At 41.3% G+C, this 11,762-nt stretch overlaps 1 protein-coding gene across 1 annotated transcript; it reads right to left on the bottom strand.

Annotated features, from left to right (window-relative positions):
* Positions 1-817: 817 nt before the first annotated feature.
* Positions 818-11,155, bottom strand: LOC119732185 (cAMP-dependent protein kinase catalytic subunit 3-like). The gene is made up of 12 exons (XM_038205611.1): positions 10,882-11,155; positions 9,747-10,091; positions 8,091-8,251; positions 7,108-7,618; positions 6,646-6,756; positions 6,231-6,397; positions 5,573-5,686; positions 2,140-2,210; positions 1,971-2,011; positions 1,696-1,792; positions 1,141-1,246; positions 818-889 (listed from the first exon to the last, which is right to left on the bottom strand). Exons 1-12 carry the CDS (start codon positions 11,153-11,155, stop codon positions 818-820), a joined length of 2,070 nt encoding a protein of 689 aa, XP_038061539.1.
* Between the last annotated feature and the right edge of the window lie 607 nt (positions 11,156-11,762).

Raw genomic sequence — 11,762 nt, 5'->3', positions numbered from 1 at the left:
TAAAGAATTAATCATCAGCTGTCCATTGATACCTCACTTGGCTCACTGAAATATCAACTGAGCACCACTGATTTCAAAACAAATGCCATGACATCTCAGTTCCCCAATTTGCTGGATATAAGTTGAAAGTAAAGCTGTCCGAAGAATGCGCTGTCGCAGTGACAGTGCGATAAACAGGAGGTGTGTTGAAGATGTGGCTGCATAAAATGGTATGCCGACATCATTAGGCTGCTCACTGATTACCTTTTTTGGACGTGGTTATAAATCAATGCCCCGTCCCCCCCAACCCCCCCCCCCCCACCAAAAAAAACAACAACAACAACAACCCACAACAACAACAACAACAACAACAACAACAACAACAACAGCAACAACAACAACAACAACAACAACAACAACAAAAACTAACAAAAAAACAAAAAACAAAAAAAACACCAGAAAACAAAGCCAACGGAGAAATGTTAAGGGGGAAAAAAGTGGCAAGGTCTAAGTTCAATAAAGTGGTTCTCCAAAAATGTATTAAAAATCTTGAATAACAAAGTTAAGTTCATTATAGATATGTCTATACTAATACATTAAAATGACCCGTGGTAAGACCAAATATAATAGGCCTATGCTCATTTAAAATACCATGCATTGTACTGACATTCCATGGCACGCTGTAATAAGGTTATTGGGTACATAACAGCACTCAATTTTTTGCATATTACTCGTCTTTTTTGTACCCCCAACATGGCGCCGCAATCGTTAAAAAATACGGCCTATTACGTCACGGGAAAACGGTTGACACAGTTGAACGAACGCTGATATCCATTGATCAGTTGTCATCAAACTCGGGCTGGATGACACTCAAATTCTCGTAACGCACTCGGTTAAACGAAAAATAGGTCTGAAAAGTAAATGAAATGAACAATGTCCTTTATAAGCGTGTGTGCACACCCTCATGGTTTGGGCCTAGCCGGATTTTAAAGCCACACTAGTAAATAAAGATTGCTTCCAACAAAAATTGTAATACATGTATTAAGTGCAGTGTACCTATCTAAACAAAAGGAAAATGTTTCGTTTATTTTCCTCTAGCTAAATATCTAAGATGATGCGGTGGGCTAGATAACTTTGATGCGAAATTGATGCTTTACTTACATGTTCAATTTTACTGTCATCCGTGCCACTTAGGGTAGAGACCAGTTCAGAGAAACTTGGTCTGTTGTTTGGATCCTCTTCCCAGCACTTACGCATCAGGGCGAAACTAATTTAAATGAGTCACAGGGAAACCTTATGAGTGAAGATTCTTCTGATCTTCAGATCCTCCTATTAGCACTTGCTTGCAGTGATGTTTATAGCAGCTAGTCCAATGTTACATATGGCTGCATCTCTCTTTGTCCACAAGACTATACCTTTTCGAAAAGACTTCCAGACTATTTAAGTAGCCCTAGGCCCACCTCATATGCATGCATACTTCTACTCATCAAACTAGTGGCTCGGCATTAACAAAAAATATGGCCTACGGAGCATTGTAGCTGGGTCAAGTTTGCCGTACGAGCAAGCTTGAATGTTGACACGCAGAGGTGCTGACACTCGCTATCTACTGTTCAGCCAAGAGGACGTTTCAGCAGGTCTTTTTTAAGCAATAATTATATATTTTGGACGAAAACTACCTGTTGATAAAACTGAGCACCTATTAAGGGAACATCTTACCTTTTGTCGTCACAGTTGCTGGGCTTGGGCATACGGTATCCTCCCTTCAGCTTCCTGGCCAGTGACTCGCTCCTGGTGGTCGGGTAGGGGGTTCCCCCTTCACATTGTACGTTAAAAATAAATTAGATACAGTGGAAAAAGGGGAAAGGACCAATTGTTTAGTTTTCGCACCACTTCAAATAAGCTTGATGGAAATAAAGTTGCTTTAAACGGTTTGATAATGGTAGGACAGATTTCTTTCATTTGAGCAAAAAAAAAAGCAGAATATGTCTTACCTATTGTGGTTATTTCCCACAAGAGGATGCCAAAAGACCACCTGATGATGAGAACAATTAAGTCAATAATTCTTTAATTCTGTGACGGGAAATATTTCGCAAAAAGAAATAATCTAGATATTTCTAGCATAAAAAACTCCATACGATAAACAAGGTCATTTGTACTTACACATCACTCTTTGTCGTGTACCTCTTATACCTGATCGACTCAATAGCCAACCAGCGGACTGGAACTCGTCTCTATAATTCAAATAAATAAACCATAATAATAATAATTATCAAAATGCAAATGAAAAGACATGAAAACTAACCTTAAAAAAGTCACGGGTTAAATTTGACCCGGAGTTATGGTCATAATATTTGATCTGATCTTTTTTTTCCGGGTCAAAATCACACTTTTCCGTGTCAAAATGACCAATACAATGACCAAGAGTATTGTCATTTTGACCCAGAAAAGTGACATTTTCACCAGGAGAAGTTTCAGGGCAAAGATAGCCCGGAGTCCTGGTCAAATTAGATTCGGGACTTTGTGTAGATTGTACTTTTTGTCAACTTCTGATGATATGGGGATGTTCCATATAATGTCCTTACATGCCAAGAAAGAGGTCAAGAATCAAAATCATACATATTTGCAATCTCTCAATCAAAGTCAAATTACAAGAAATGTGGGGGTGATGAATACCGAAAAAGAATTGCCTTACTTTGCCACAATTGATTTGAAATTTGACTTGAATTCAATGGACTATTTATGGACTTGTGACTGACGAAATTATTATCTCCGCCAAGGAGGTAATGCTTCCATCGGTGTTGGTTTGTCAGTTAACAAGATAACTCAAGCAGTTCTAGATGTAATTTTATGAACCTATTTTTTTAGGGGTGGTCCTTGATACAGGTACGAGTCCATTAGATTGTGGAATTGTTCACTAATGATTTTTGACGGAAAATTCCATCCAAAGATGATCACCCCTAAAAGCAGTCATGAAGCACATCACCTACGCTCCATTGCAAAATAGAGCCATTTTAGGGCCTAATCATCATCCACATTTCACAGAAATGCGAGCTCGCATTCCTCTGCACGGCTACCAACCTTCTTTTGTTTTTTTTACAAATCATCAAGTTCACGGCCTTCACAATGATCCAATATTGAAGAATTTGAGGGCATGTAAATCGTGATTTGGCCGGTGTGGACGGTAATTCTGTCCCCCGGTTAAACACTTTTACCGGGGGACAGAATTACCTAGGTAAAAGTGTCCCCCCTGTCCCGTTAATTCTGTCCCCCTCCAGGTAATTCTGTCCCCTCCAGTTAATTCTGTCCCCCCTGGTTTTGCACGCATAAGTTGTTATATTGATGTTATTATAATGAATTCAGCGCACAGGGTATACATTTTTAGATTTTTCCACCCTTCATCAATGATTATCAAAATGAAATTAACGTTTAGATGTTAATCAACCGATCTATGTTTCTGCAAGAAAGCAGAAAAGGCACACGTAGTAATACTCAACCTATACGGCTAGCGCGCACGCCCTCCGTAGGATTCGGCGGACAGTTGAGCACGTTACAGTGCACGTTACATGAGCACGATACATGCTGATGTGATGTGTCCGCTGAGCTTACTTTTCCTCGGGCTGTATTACCAAGCCTATTAATAACGCAGTGAGGGACATCCAGGAATGTGTTATGTAACACTTCCCGCATGGTCTTGCAAGCATTCTGATTTGTGTTCCCAGCGTCATGCATGGGTGAGCTTGTCTTACATACGCAGTGTGGACTTCCGAACAAAAGACGTCCACATAATGTAGGTAGCAGCGACGAAGTGTGGACTTGCCCACGTCCACACAATGTTTCCCCATTTCTGGAAAACAGGTTTAGAGGCATTTTTGGGTTAGGTTTATCCGTAGCAGAATGAAGAGAAACACTAAAGGGAATCATTGAAAAAAAAATGGGTTGTAAGAGTTTTCACAGTTTGAGAAAAATGAGTTTTTCCACTGGTGTTCCTTAACTACACGAAAAGAAAGGAAAGTCCACACTAGGTATGTGAAACAAGTCTGGGTGTGTGTGTGTGTTCATGGAGGAATAATTAAGAACGAACTCCTTGGTCCGTGTTCCTTGCTCGTTCGAGTTCCATTTTGTCTTTATTTTTTGCAACCATGCGGCTTAAAATAAAAGTGCATTTCAAGTCTTTTTTGCCCACCATGCAAATCGCTCGCTCCCGAAGTCGTCATCAAAACGTGAGTTGTGCTTTGACGTAGGCCTAAGCACCATTCCTGAATTTAGCAAGGCGCCGCGCAAAAACAGTTAATAACTTTACTAATATACAGTCTGGGTGCTAGACTTGTGACGTTGCACGGGGACACATTTACCAGGGGGGACACATTTTAACGTCGTGCAGGGGGACAGATTTACCTAGAGGGGGACAGGTTTACCTAGGTAAAAGTGTCCCCCCGGACAGATTTACCGGGTCACGACCCGGTAAATCTGTCCGGGGGGACACATTTACCAGGGGGGACAGAATTACCTGCCACACCGGCGTAGGCAATTTCGGACCGATTTACTGGTCTGCACCCTATAAAAAGCGAGGTTGTGAAAAATACCCCCAAACCATGCACGTGTACGGAATGAGGGAGGATGGATAAACCATATTTGATTAAAACATTGTGAGAAAAAAAAAACCTCTTGAGTTCTACATCTGAACTGAAAGCAGGCACTCTGTTTGCGGCTGCGTTACTGCAGGGCGCCCCCAACGGGACTTAATTGACTTCCAGCTCCTTACAACCCCAAATCAACCCCCCCCCCCCTTTTCGTCACTCGAAATTGCTGTGATCGGATGACGGTATATCGGCCCATTTAGATTTGGGAGCATTTGCTGCGGAACCGCCATTGGTGACCCCTTTTTTGAAACACCCCCAGGTCACGCCCCCTGAAAAAAAAATTGTCCTGAAATATAAAGCGCATGCGCACCGCTTACGGTGGACACCGCCATGTTAGCACAATTTTGTTGGGGTGAACAATGACTTTTGGGAGAAAATACCATCCAAAGATGATCACCCCTAAAAGCAGTCCTGAAGCCCATCGCCAATTTGAAAATGGACGCCTACACTCCATTGCAAAATAGAGACATTTTAGGACCTAATCATCATCCACATTTCACAGATCTACGAGCTGGCAGTCCGCTGCATGGCTTCCAACCTTCTTTTGTTTTTATTTTTTACAAATCATCAAGTTCACGGCCTTCACAATGCTCTAATACCGAGGAAATTTCGGACAGATTTACTTGTCTGCACCCCTATGTGCTTAAGGGCATACAACACTGAAATCAACAGGTCATTGGACTCAACCATTTGATACTATGCGTGAGTGGCGAACGTGCAATAAAATGTGCACGTCCAGTGGATATGGGTGTACATGTATTTCTGAGGTGATTTTGTGGAGGTTTGCGCTATCTGGGTGCTTTCTAGTTGACTTGTTTTTCACTAGTAACTGTCTTACTTGTGTCTGACTGGCAATATGAGCTTTGTAAAATACTTTCAGCATCGTATGTACCTCTCTAAAACTGAAATACGAACTTGGTATATAGATCTGGAGTTTAGTTTAAAACAATTACCTTTGATGTTTGGACGTAGATGTCCTCCCCTCTGGACAGTCCAAAGTCTGAAACCTTAGCTGTCAGCCCTTCAGATAGTAGGATGTTCCTGGCAGCCAAATCTCGGTGGATCACCTTTTAAGATCAAAGAACAGAATAACAATACATCTGAATCCATTGTGGAACTGCTCACTGAGGACAGAGCCTTCATTTTAGCTGCACGTAAAGTCCAAGGTCAAAATAATTTCGATTTAATTTCGGTTCAGATTTGATCTAAAGCTGGGTAGAATTGAAACATGCCATATCTCTGTGTTGCTCTTCGGGGTCATTTGATCCAGAATAATGTCATTGTGACGAAACAATTGTCATTTTGACCACACTAATTTTAGTATACGTAAAATGTTTGATTTGAACCAGGAGCGTGTCGGGTGTAATCTGACCCCCGGATTCCGGAGGTAGATTCTTTAATCTACACCGGGACTTTTAATAGTGTAGGTTAGCATTTTGATCCGGAATGTGATCAATAGAAGTGTAGTTTTGGACCATGAATAGTATCAATCCAAATGAAACTCGGACTTCGTGTCAAATCCAAACAGGATTTCAGTAGAGTGTAAATATGAAAACTGAGCCTTTCATAATCAACAACTGAAAAAATTGCAAATATGCGACACCCCCTTACCCCTGCTTTAGCAAGGTGCTCCATTCCCTTGGCAACATCCAGAGCAAACTTGACCAGCTGATCGGAAGACAAGGCATCCTCGTCTGAGTCTGACTGTGAGCGAGCCGTCCGCAGGTAGCTACGCAGATCACCGCGGGAAAGATACTCCAACGCAACGAACAACACCTCTGATTAAGAAACAGTATGGTTTCCGGAGTCAAGGTCACACGCTATTTTCACATGTTTATGTTAACATGTGATATAAAGCAACTCGTTCATCTTTGTTCGAGTTGATCAAAAAGCACACTACCAAACTGAACTAAATATACATTGTCTCAATCTCAAATGTAACTTTGTCTTTTATTTACGAGTCTGTTTTCGTTGTTATTCAGTCAGTTATTATCAATAATTTTTTTACAATAAACCGAATACATACGTCGATGCTGACATGCGCCAAGCAGCGAGACGACATTAGGATGGTGGCCGAAAGAGGTCATTGTGCGAAGTTCATCGATGAAATCATCTTTCTCACTTGTCGATGCATGGCCTGTTTGAGAAACACAGTGTTTAACATTATTTAACATTTAGTATATAGCTGTCAAATAAATACCACAAAGTTGACGTGTATATTCGAACTGACCGACCCATTAGGCCCCGCCCACTGCGCAAGTGGAACACAAGACGTGCGCGTCACTGAATGCCACATTGATAATGAAGATCAATGACATGCCACTATTTACAAGCCGCACGAATCACACGCGCATGTACCCATGACAGACATAAATACACGGATGTAATTGGTTAAAACGCCTTTGGGCGGGGATTAATTGTCTGTGTATTGCCGTTAGACCGTTGTAAGGTATATATTAACCTCATATGATAAGTAGATATAGTTTACCTTTGAGCATCTTGATAGCAGCCCTTGTCAGTTCTCCATCTTTTATCACAGCACCTGATCGTACCTCACCAAAAATCCCTCTTCCGAGGACTCGCTCATCCATGATGAGGTCGCAGCGAGGCACCTCCCACCCCTCAGCCCAGGGAGGTAGATTGTCATCATCATCGCTTTCAGGTAGCATTGGTGTTTCCTCCTGTGGTGGTGTGGTGTCGTCATACTCCTGTTCATCTACTTGATGAACAGAAATTCTGTCTTCGTATTTGTGTACGACCTGCTGTGAAATGTTGTACTCGTAGTTGTGTGGATCTTGTGGTGAAATGCTGTCTTCATATTTGTATCCAACCTGATGTCCAATGTTGTCCTCGTATTGGTGTGGATCCTCTGTCGCAAGTTTGTCCTCGTATTTGTGTGGACCTCGTGGTGCAATTCTGTCCTCAAAATCCACTCCCGGTGACCTGCCGACCTCAGACTGACCTGGTTGTCCTAAAGCGTCCGGGTCAGAAGCGACATCCTTGAAACAAGGGACACAAAAAGGCACAACATTTATTGCTTGATGCAAAACATGTTTATGTTTGCACTTGACTTTCGTTATCAATTTCATCCCCAAACTAGCAAGGCTTTCCTCTTTTTTGACTGTTTGCACGTTTTTGGATTGTCACTGCAAATGGTTGGTACAGAAAAATCGCCTAGGCTTTCTTTCCTTAATTCAGTGTTTCGAGTTTGTTTCTGAATTGAATTTAAACATGACCCCAAAAGCCTTTCATTTGAAAAGCCTAATTTTTGTGTAATATTGTTCTTGCAAATATTGCAACTTTCAGTTTTGAATAATCATATATATCATAAACCTGTTTAATAGTCAAGTGACGTTACAATGAAGTCTCTACACACAAGAATTTTCGGTTGCATTTTTCATTTCTTTCGTACGTATATTATCTCCATTGTTTATGTATTGTAGTAAGTCAGTCAAATAAACAAAGCCTTACCATTTCGACGGATGATCGTTTGATCTGAACATTATGTTCTCTTCGGTTCCTTCTAAACTTGACGAACATCACGATTGGCAAGACAACCAATGTGCCTAGAACACTGACCAGAGCTACTGTGGCGATAAGCACTCCATTTGCACCTTTGATGAGAGGTCCTTCTTATGGAATAACAAACAGATTATTTGTTTACTTTAAAATTTCAATATTAAAGAAACAAATAAAGGTAAAAAAGCCCCAATCAAATTAATCTTGAATCTAAATCATAATTGACCTGATACATGTAAGGGTCAAAATGTACTGTTGTGGTCAAAATGACACTTTTGTCAAGGTGTCTGGGGCATAAAAATTATGCATAGCATTGTAACTTTTTAATACTCAATAAGTGTCATTTTGACCCCAAACGGTATCAGGTCAGATCAGACCGGGAACTTTTAAGAGTTCACATCAACAAGGAAATGAATCACATTACTAAGACTGCTTGGGTCAGACATCTGAATCATAAGCACTCACTATTATGTTGTGCGCATTGTCTCTTTTCTTTTCATCTGAACTTTGCTTCAAGCAAATAACATCAGTATTCAGGAAAGTGATCCCTATTTTCCTCTAAACAATATTTTTTAAGGGTTGTTGAATCAACGCTGGACTCTATCAGGCCACATGAAGGAAACAGTACATTTAATTGGGTAAATTGTGTTTGTACAACCCAAATGGAAAAGCTTATGAAAAGTAGTTTCGACTATTCGGCCGGTTGGATGAAATGTTTTTCTTTCTCTTCAGTGTGTTAAATTGTATTAGAAGATGAATGTATGCGTTTCTAAGAAGAAAATAATCAAATAAATCGGGGCGAGATCGAAAGAGATACCTTCTGTCACAATATACATGTAATTACTATTTTTTCCCTAGGTTAGGTACAGTGTTGTTTTCATATTCGGAGTCTTATTACATGTTAAAAATAGGTGTCATACAAAGAAATGCAACAACGCCCTTACAAACATTTGAGGGCGGTGGTGCATTTTTTTGGGTGCACATTTTGCCATTGATGCCCAAACGTAAACAACCCATACAAAAATCTCTGAGCTTCAGTTTGCTTTAGTTTGCTACATAAATTATATTGATTTAGATGAACAACATGCAAAACGCATCACACCCATTTTGATCATATACAAATATTAAGGTGAAGAACAAAATCAAATTTGATCTCAAGAAAAGCAATTTAGACTTTGATCACTTTTGACGTCCATGGTTTCTGCGTTAAAGATGACATTAATAGGTTATTTATGAACACATTTGCATTAGCACAAACTGTTCCGAAACAACCACAAAAGTGACTAACATCTAATGTAACGTACGATGGCCTGCACGTTGTATTGCAGGAATTCTACTCAGAAAACTTTCTATTGCGTTGGGCACTTTAAACCAGACTGTTTAAACAATTGGATTCAGTCGATTTTTAATTTACTGAAAGTCTCTTCATGCATCTGCTGGATTTAGGTAATCCTTAAAAAAGGTGTATTGGCCAAGGTAAGATTTTAATCTAATTCACCAACGGCAGTAAGTGAGTGATTGGTGCAAAGCTGAATATAGTCTGGCCCTCTGGCACTGGCAAACTTAAATGAGGGCAACAGCATCGGCGAATGATGAAATTGTTCTTACCAGAGCAGAACTGGAGTTGTACAGTGACCGTAAATAACTCTCCGTTGACACCAGTTGCCTGACACGTCAGGTTATCTGGGAGATCCTTGTGGTCGGAGTCGGGGACAGTGAACCGGCTTCTTGCGATCATCAAGCCACCTGTGCCGGCACTAGTCACCTCAAACTGACCCAAGACCTCCCGGGAATCATCGATGAGCCAACTCAGGTTCCATCTGTCTGGCTTGATGTTTCGCAAGCTGCACTCGAAGGTTCGCTTTGCATCCAGTGGAACACAACTGAGACTGTAATTACTGTCGACTAGATCTCCAGAAGAGAGATCCAACAGATCCATTGTAGTGTAAGGAGCTGAGTTGTCGATAAAACAAGTGCCAACGTGAACATAATTTAAGATGTCCCCGTCCATTCGCTCTTTTCACACTTCCGTCATGGGCATGCAGAGCCTCGATCTGGCTCTGGCAACTTTACACAACAAATATAGCCGGTTCAATGATTCCTGTGTCGGGGTTCAGATCACTGAACCGGTTATTTTTATCATGTAAAGTTGCCAGATCGAGGTTGTACATGCCAAATGGCGGAGCGTGAAAAGAGCGATACTGAGTCTTGATCGTATTTCCTTCAAGAACAATGAAACGGTGACACTGGCAATGAACGTACAAGGTATCTTCTCATGCGTACAATAGAGAAACAAATACCTGCATGTCCACGGTAAGGGAGCTATGCGCAATCGCTCCACGTGTACTTTGCTCTGTAGACCAAAAAAACACATTTTTTCGAGGTGTGGTGTACTTCATTGAAATAATTTGAGTGTGGCAAATAAATTGTGTTTATCATTTTTTCCTAAAATCGCTTATAATCTGGTTCCTGATGGTATTAACGTATTCAGGGCCAAGGTTTGTTCCGAGGTTCAATTTAATACAATTTACTGTTAAATAAAAAAACGAGCAACTTATAACCACATGCACCAACGAGCGTCCATTCTCTTTCTTGTCTCTACGGTTGGGGCGGCGAGCCAGCAGCTTGGGGGAAATTGGAGGACCTCACCAACAAGTATTTGGGAATGCCACCCCTACCCTCTGGATCGCTGCAAATGCACACTCATACGTAAAAAGCCTTTACGCCCTCGAACTAGACTTACATACGACAGTCAGCTCTGTGGTACTTTCGAAAAACGTCTCTCCGTCAAACATGGTACACTTGTACAGTCCTTCAGAAGACGCTCTGACGGGTCCGATGACCAGGCTGCAACTGGATCCATCTGGTTGTCGGTCCTCGGTACACAAAGATACCAGTTTGTCGACGAAATACCAGTTGAAGTTAACTTTGCCAGTTGTGATGTTGATGTCATCTCTCAGTTTGCAATTCAGGGTAAGGTTCGTGCCAAGTACAGACGTGAGATGTGAGCCCTCCATAATCCGAATCATGGGTGCATCTGTTGCATCACCTTTATTAGGAAAAAAAATAGCACAGTGACAGGTGAAAAAAAGTATCTTTAATCGTAAAGCTAGTCCCAAAGCCCACTGTTATTATTCAGTTGATTCAGAATGGTTATTGAGTGAATTTATCTCAAGCATCTGGTTACACAATGGGTTTGTCTTAACCCATTCGGCGTGTTGGGGCAACCCTATACGATTACACTGCCCGGCTCACAAATGACAGGGCGCGAGTTTGTGAGGCATAAAGATACACTTTAGGCTGGCCCCCTTTAGACCAACAATATACATTTCTGTATATTGTCCTTAGGCGGGCGGGCTAAATACCCCTAGTTCATATACCGGGAGACGGTATTGTTATTGAGGGAGTGTGGGACCCTTCAAGCCAAAGCGGGAGACGGTCCACGCATGAACGCACACGGTACGGCCGTGCATGGTGATAGTTTGTAGTGGGACTTGTACGTGGACAGGCAGACAAAAGATCAATTACAGGATAAGTGATCCTTTGTTGGATGTTTACTGCCCTTCTTAAATCCCTGGCAGTTCACTTCAGTGGCCAGTTGGTTTTACAAAACAAACTGTTACT

Source organism: Patiria miniata, unplaced genomic scaffold (genome assembly GCF_015706575.1).
Source record: "Patiria miniata isolate m_02_andy unplaced genomic scaffold, ASM1570657v1 HiC_scaffold_1, whole genome shotgun sequence".
Lineage (NCBI taxonomy): Eukaryota > Metazoa > Echinodermata > Asteroidea > Valvatida > Asterinidae > Patiria > Patiria miniata.
The sequence above is the reverse complement of the archived record's forward strand: the minus strand, read 5'-3'. Positions and strand labels throughout refer to the sequence as shown.

Coding starts and splice junctions, on each gene's coding strand:
- LOC119732185 (XM_038205611.1), bottom strand. CDS start 11,155: ATGGAGGGCTCACATCTCACGTCTGTACTTGGCACGAACCTTACCCTG. Junction 10,092..10,881: donor CACAGAGCTGACTGTCGTAT/GTAAGTCTAGTT, acceptor TCGACAACTCAG/CTCCTTACACTACAATGGAT. Junction 6,757..7,107: donor TGCTATCAAGATGCTCAAAG/GTAAACTATATC, acceptor TTTCTCAAACAG/GCCATGCATCGACAAGTGAG.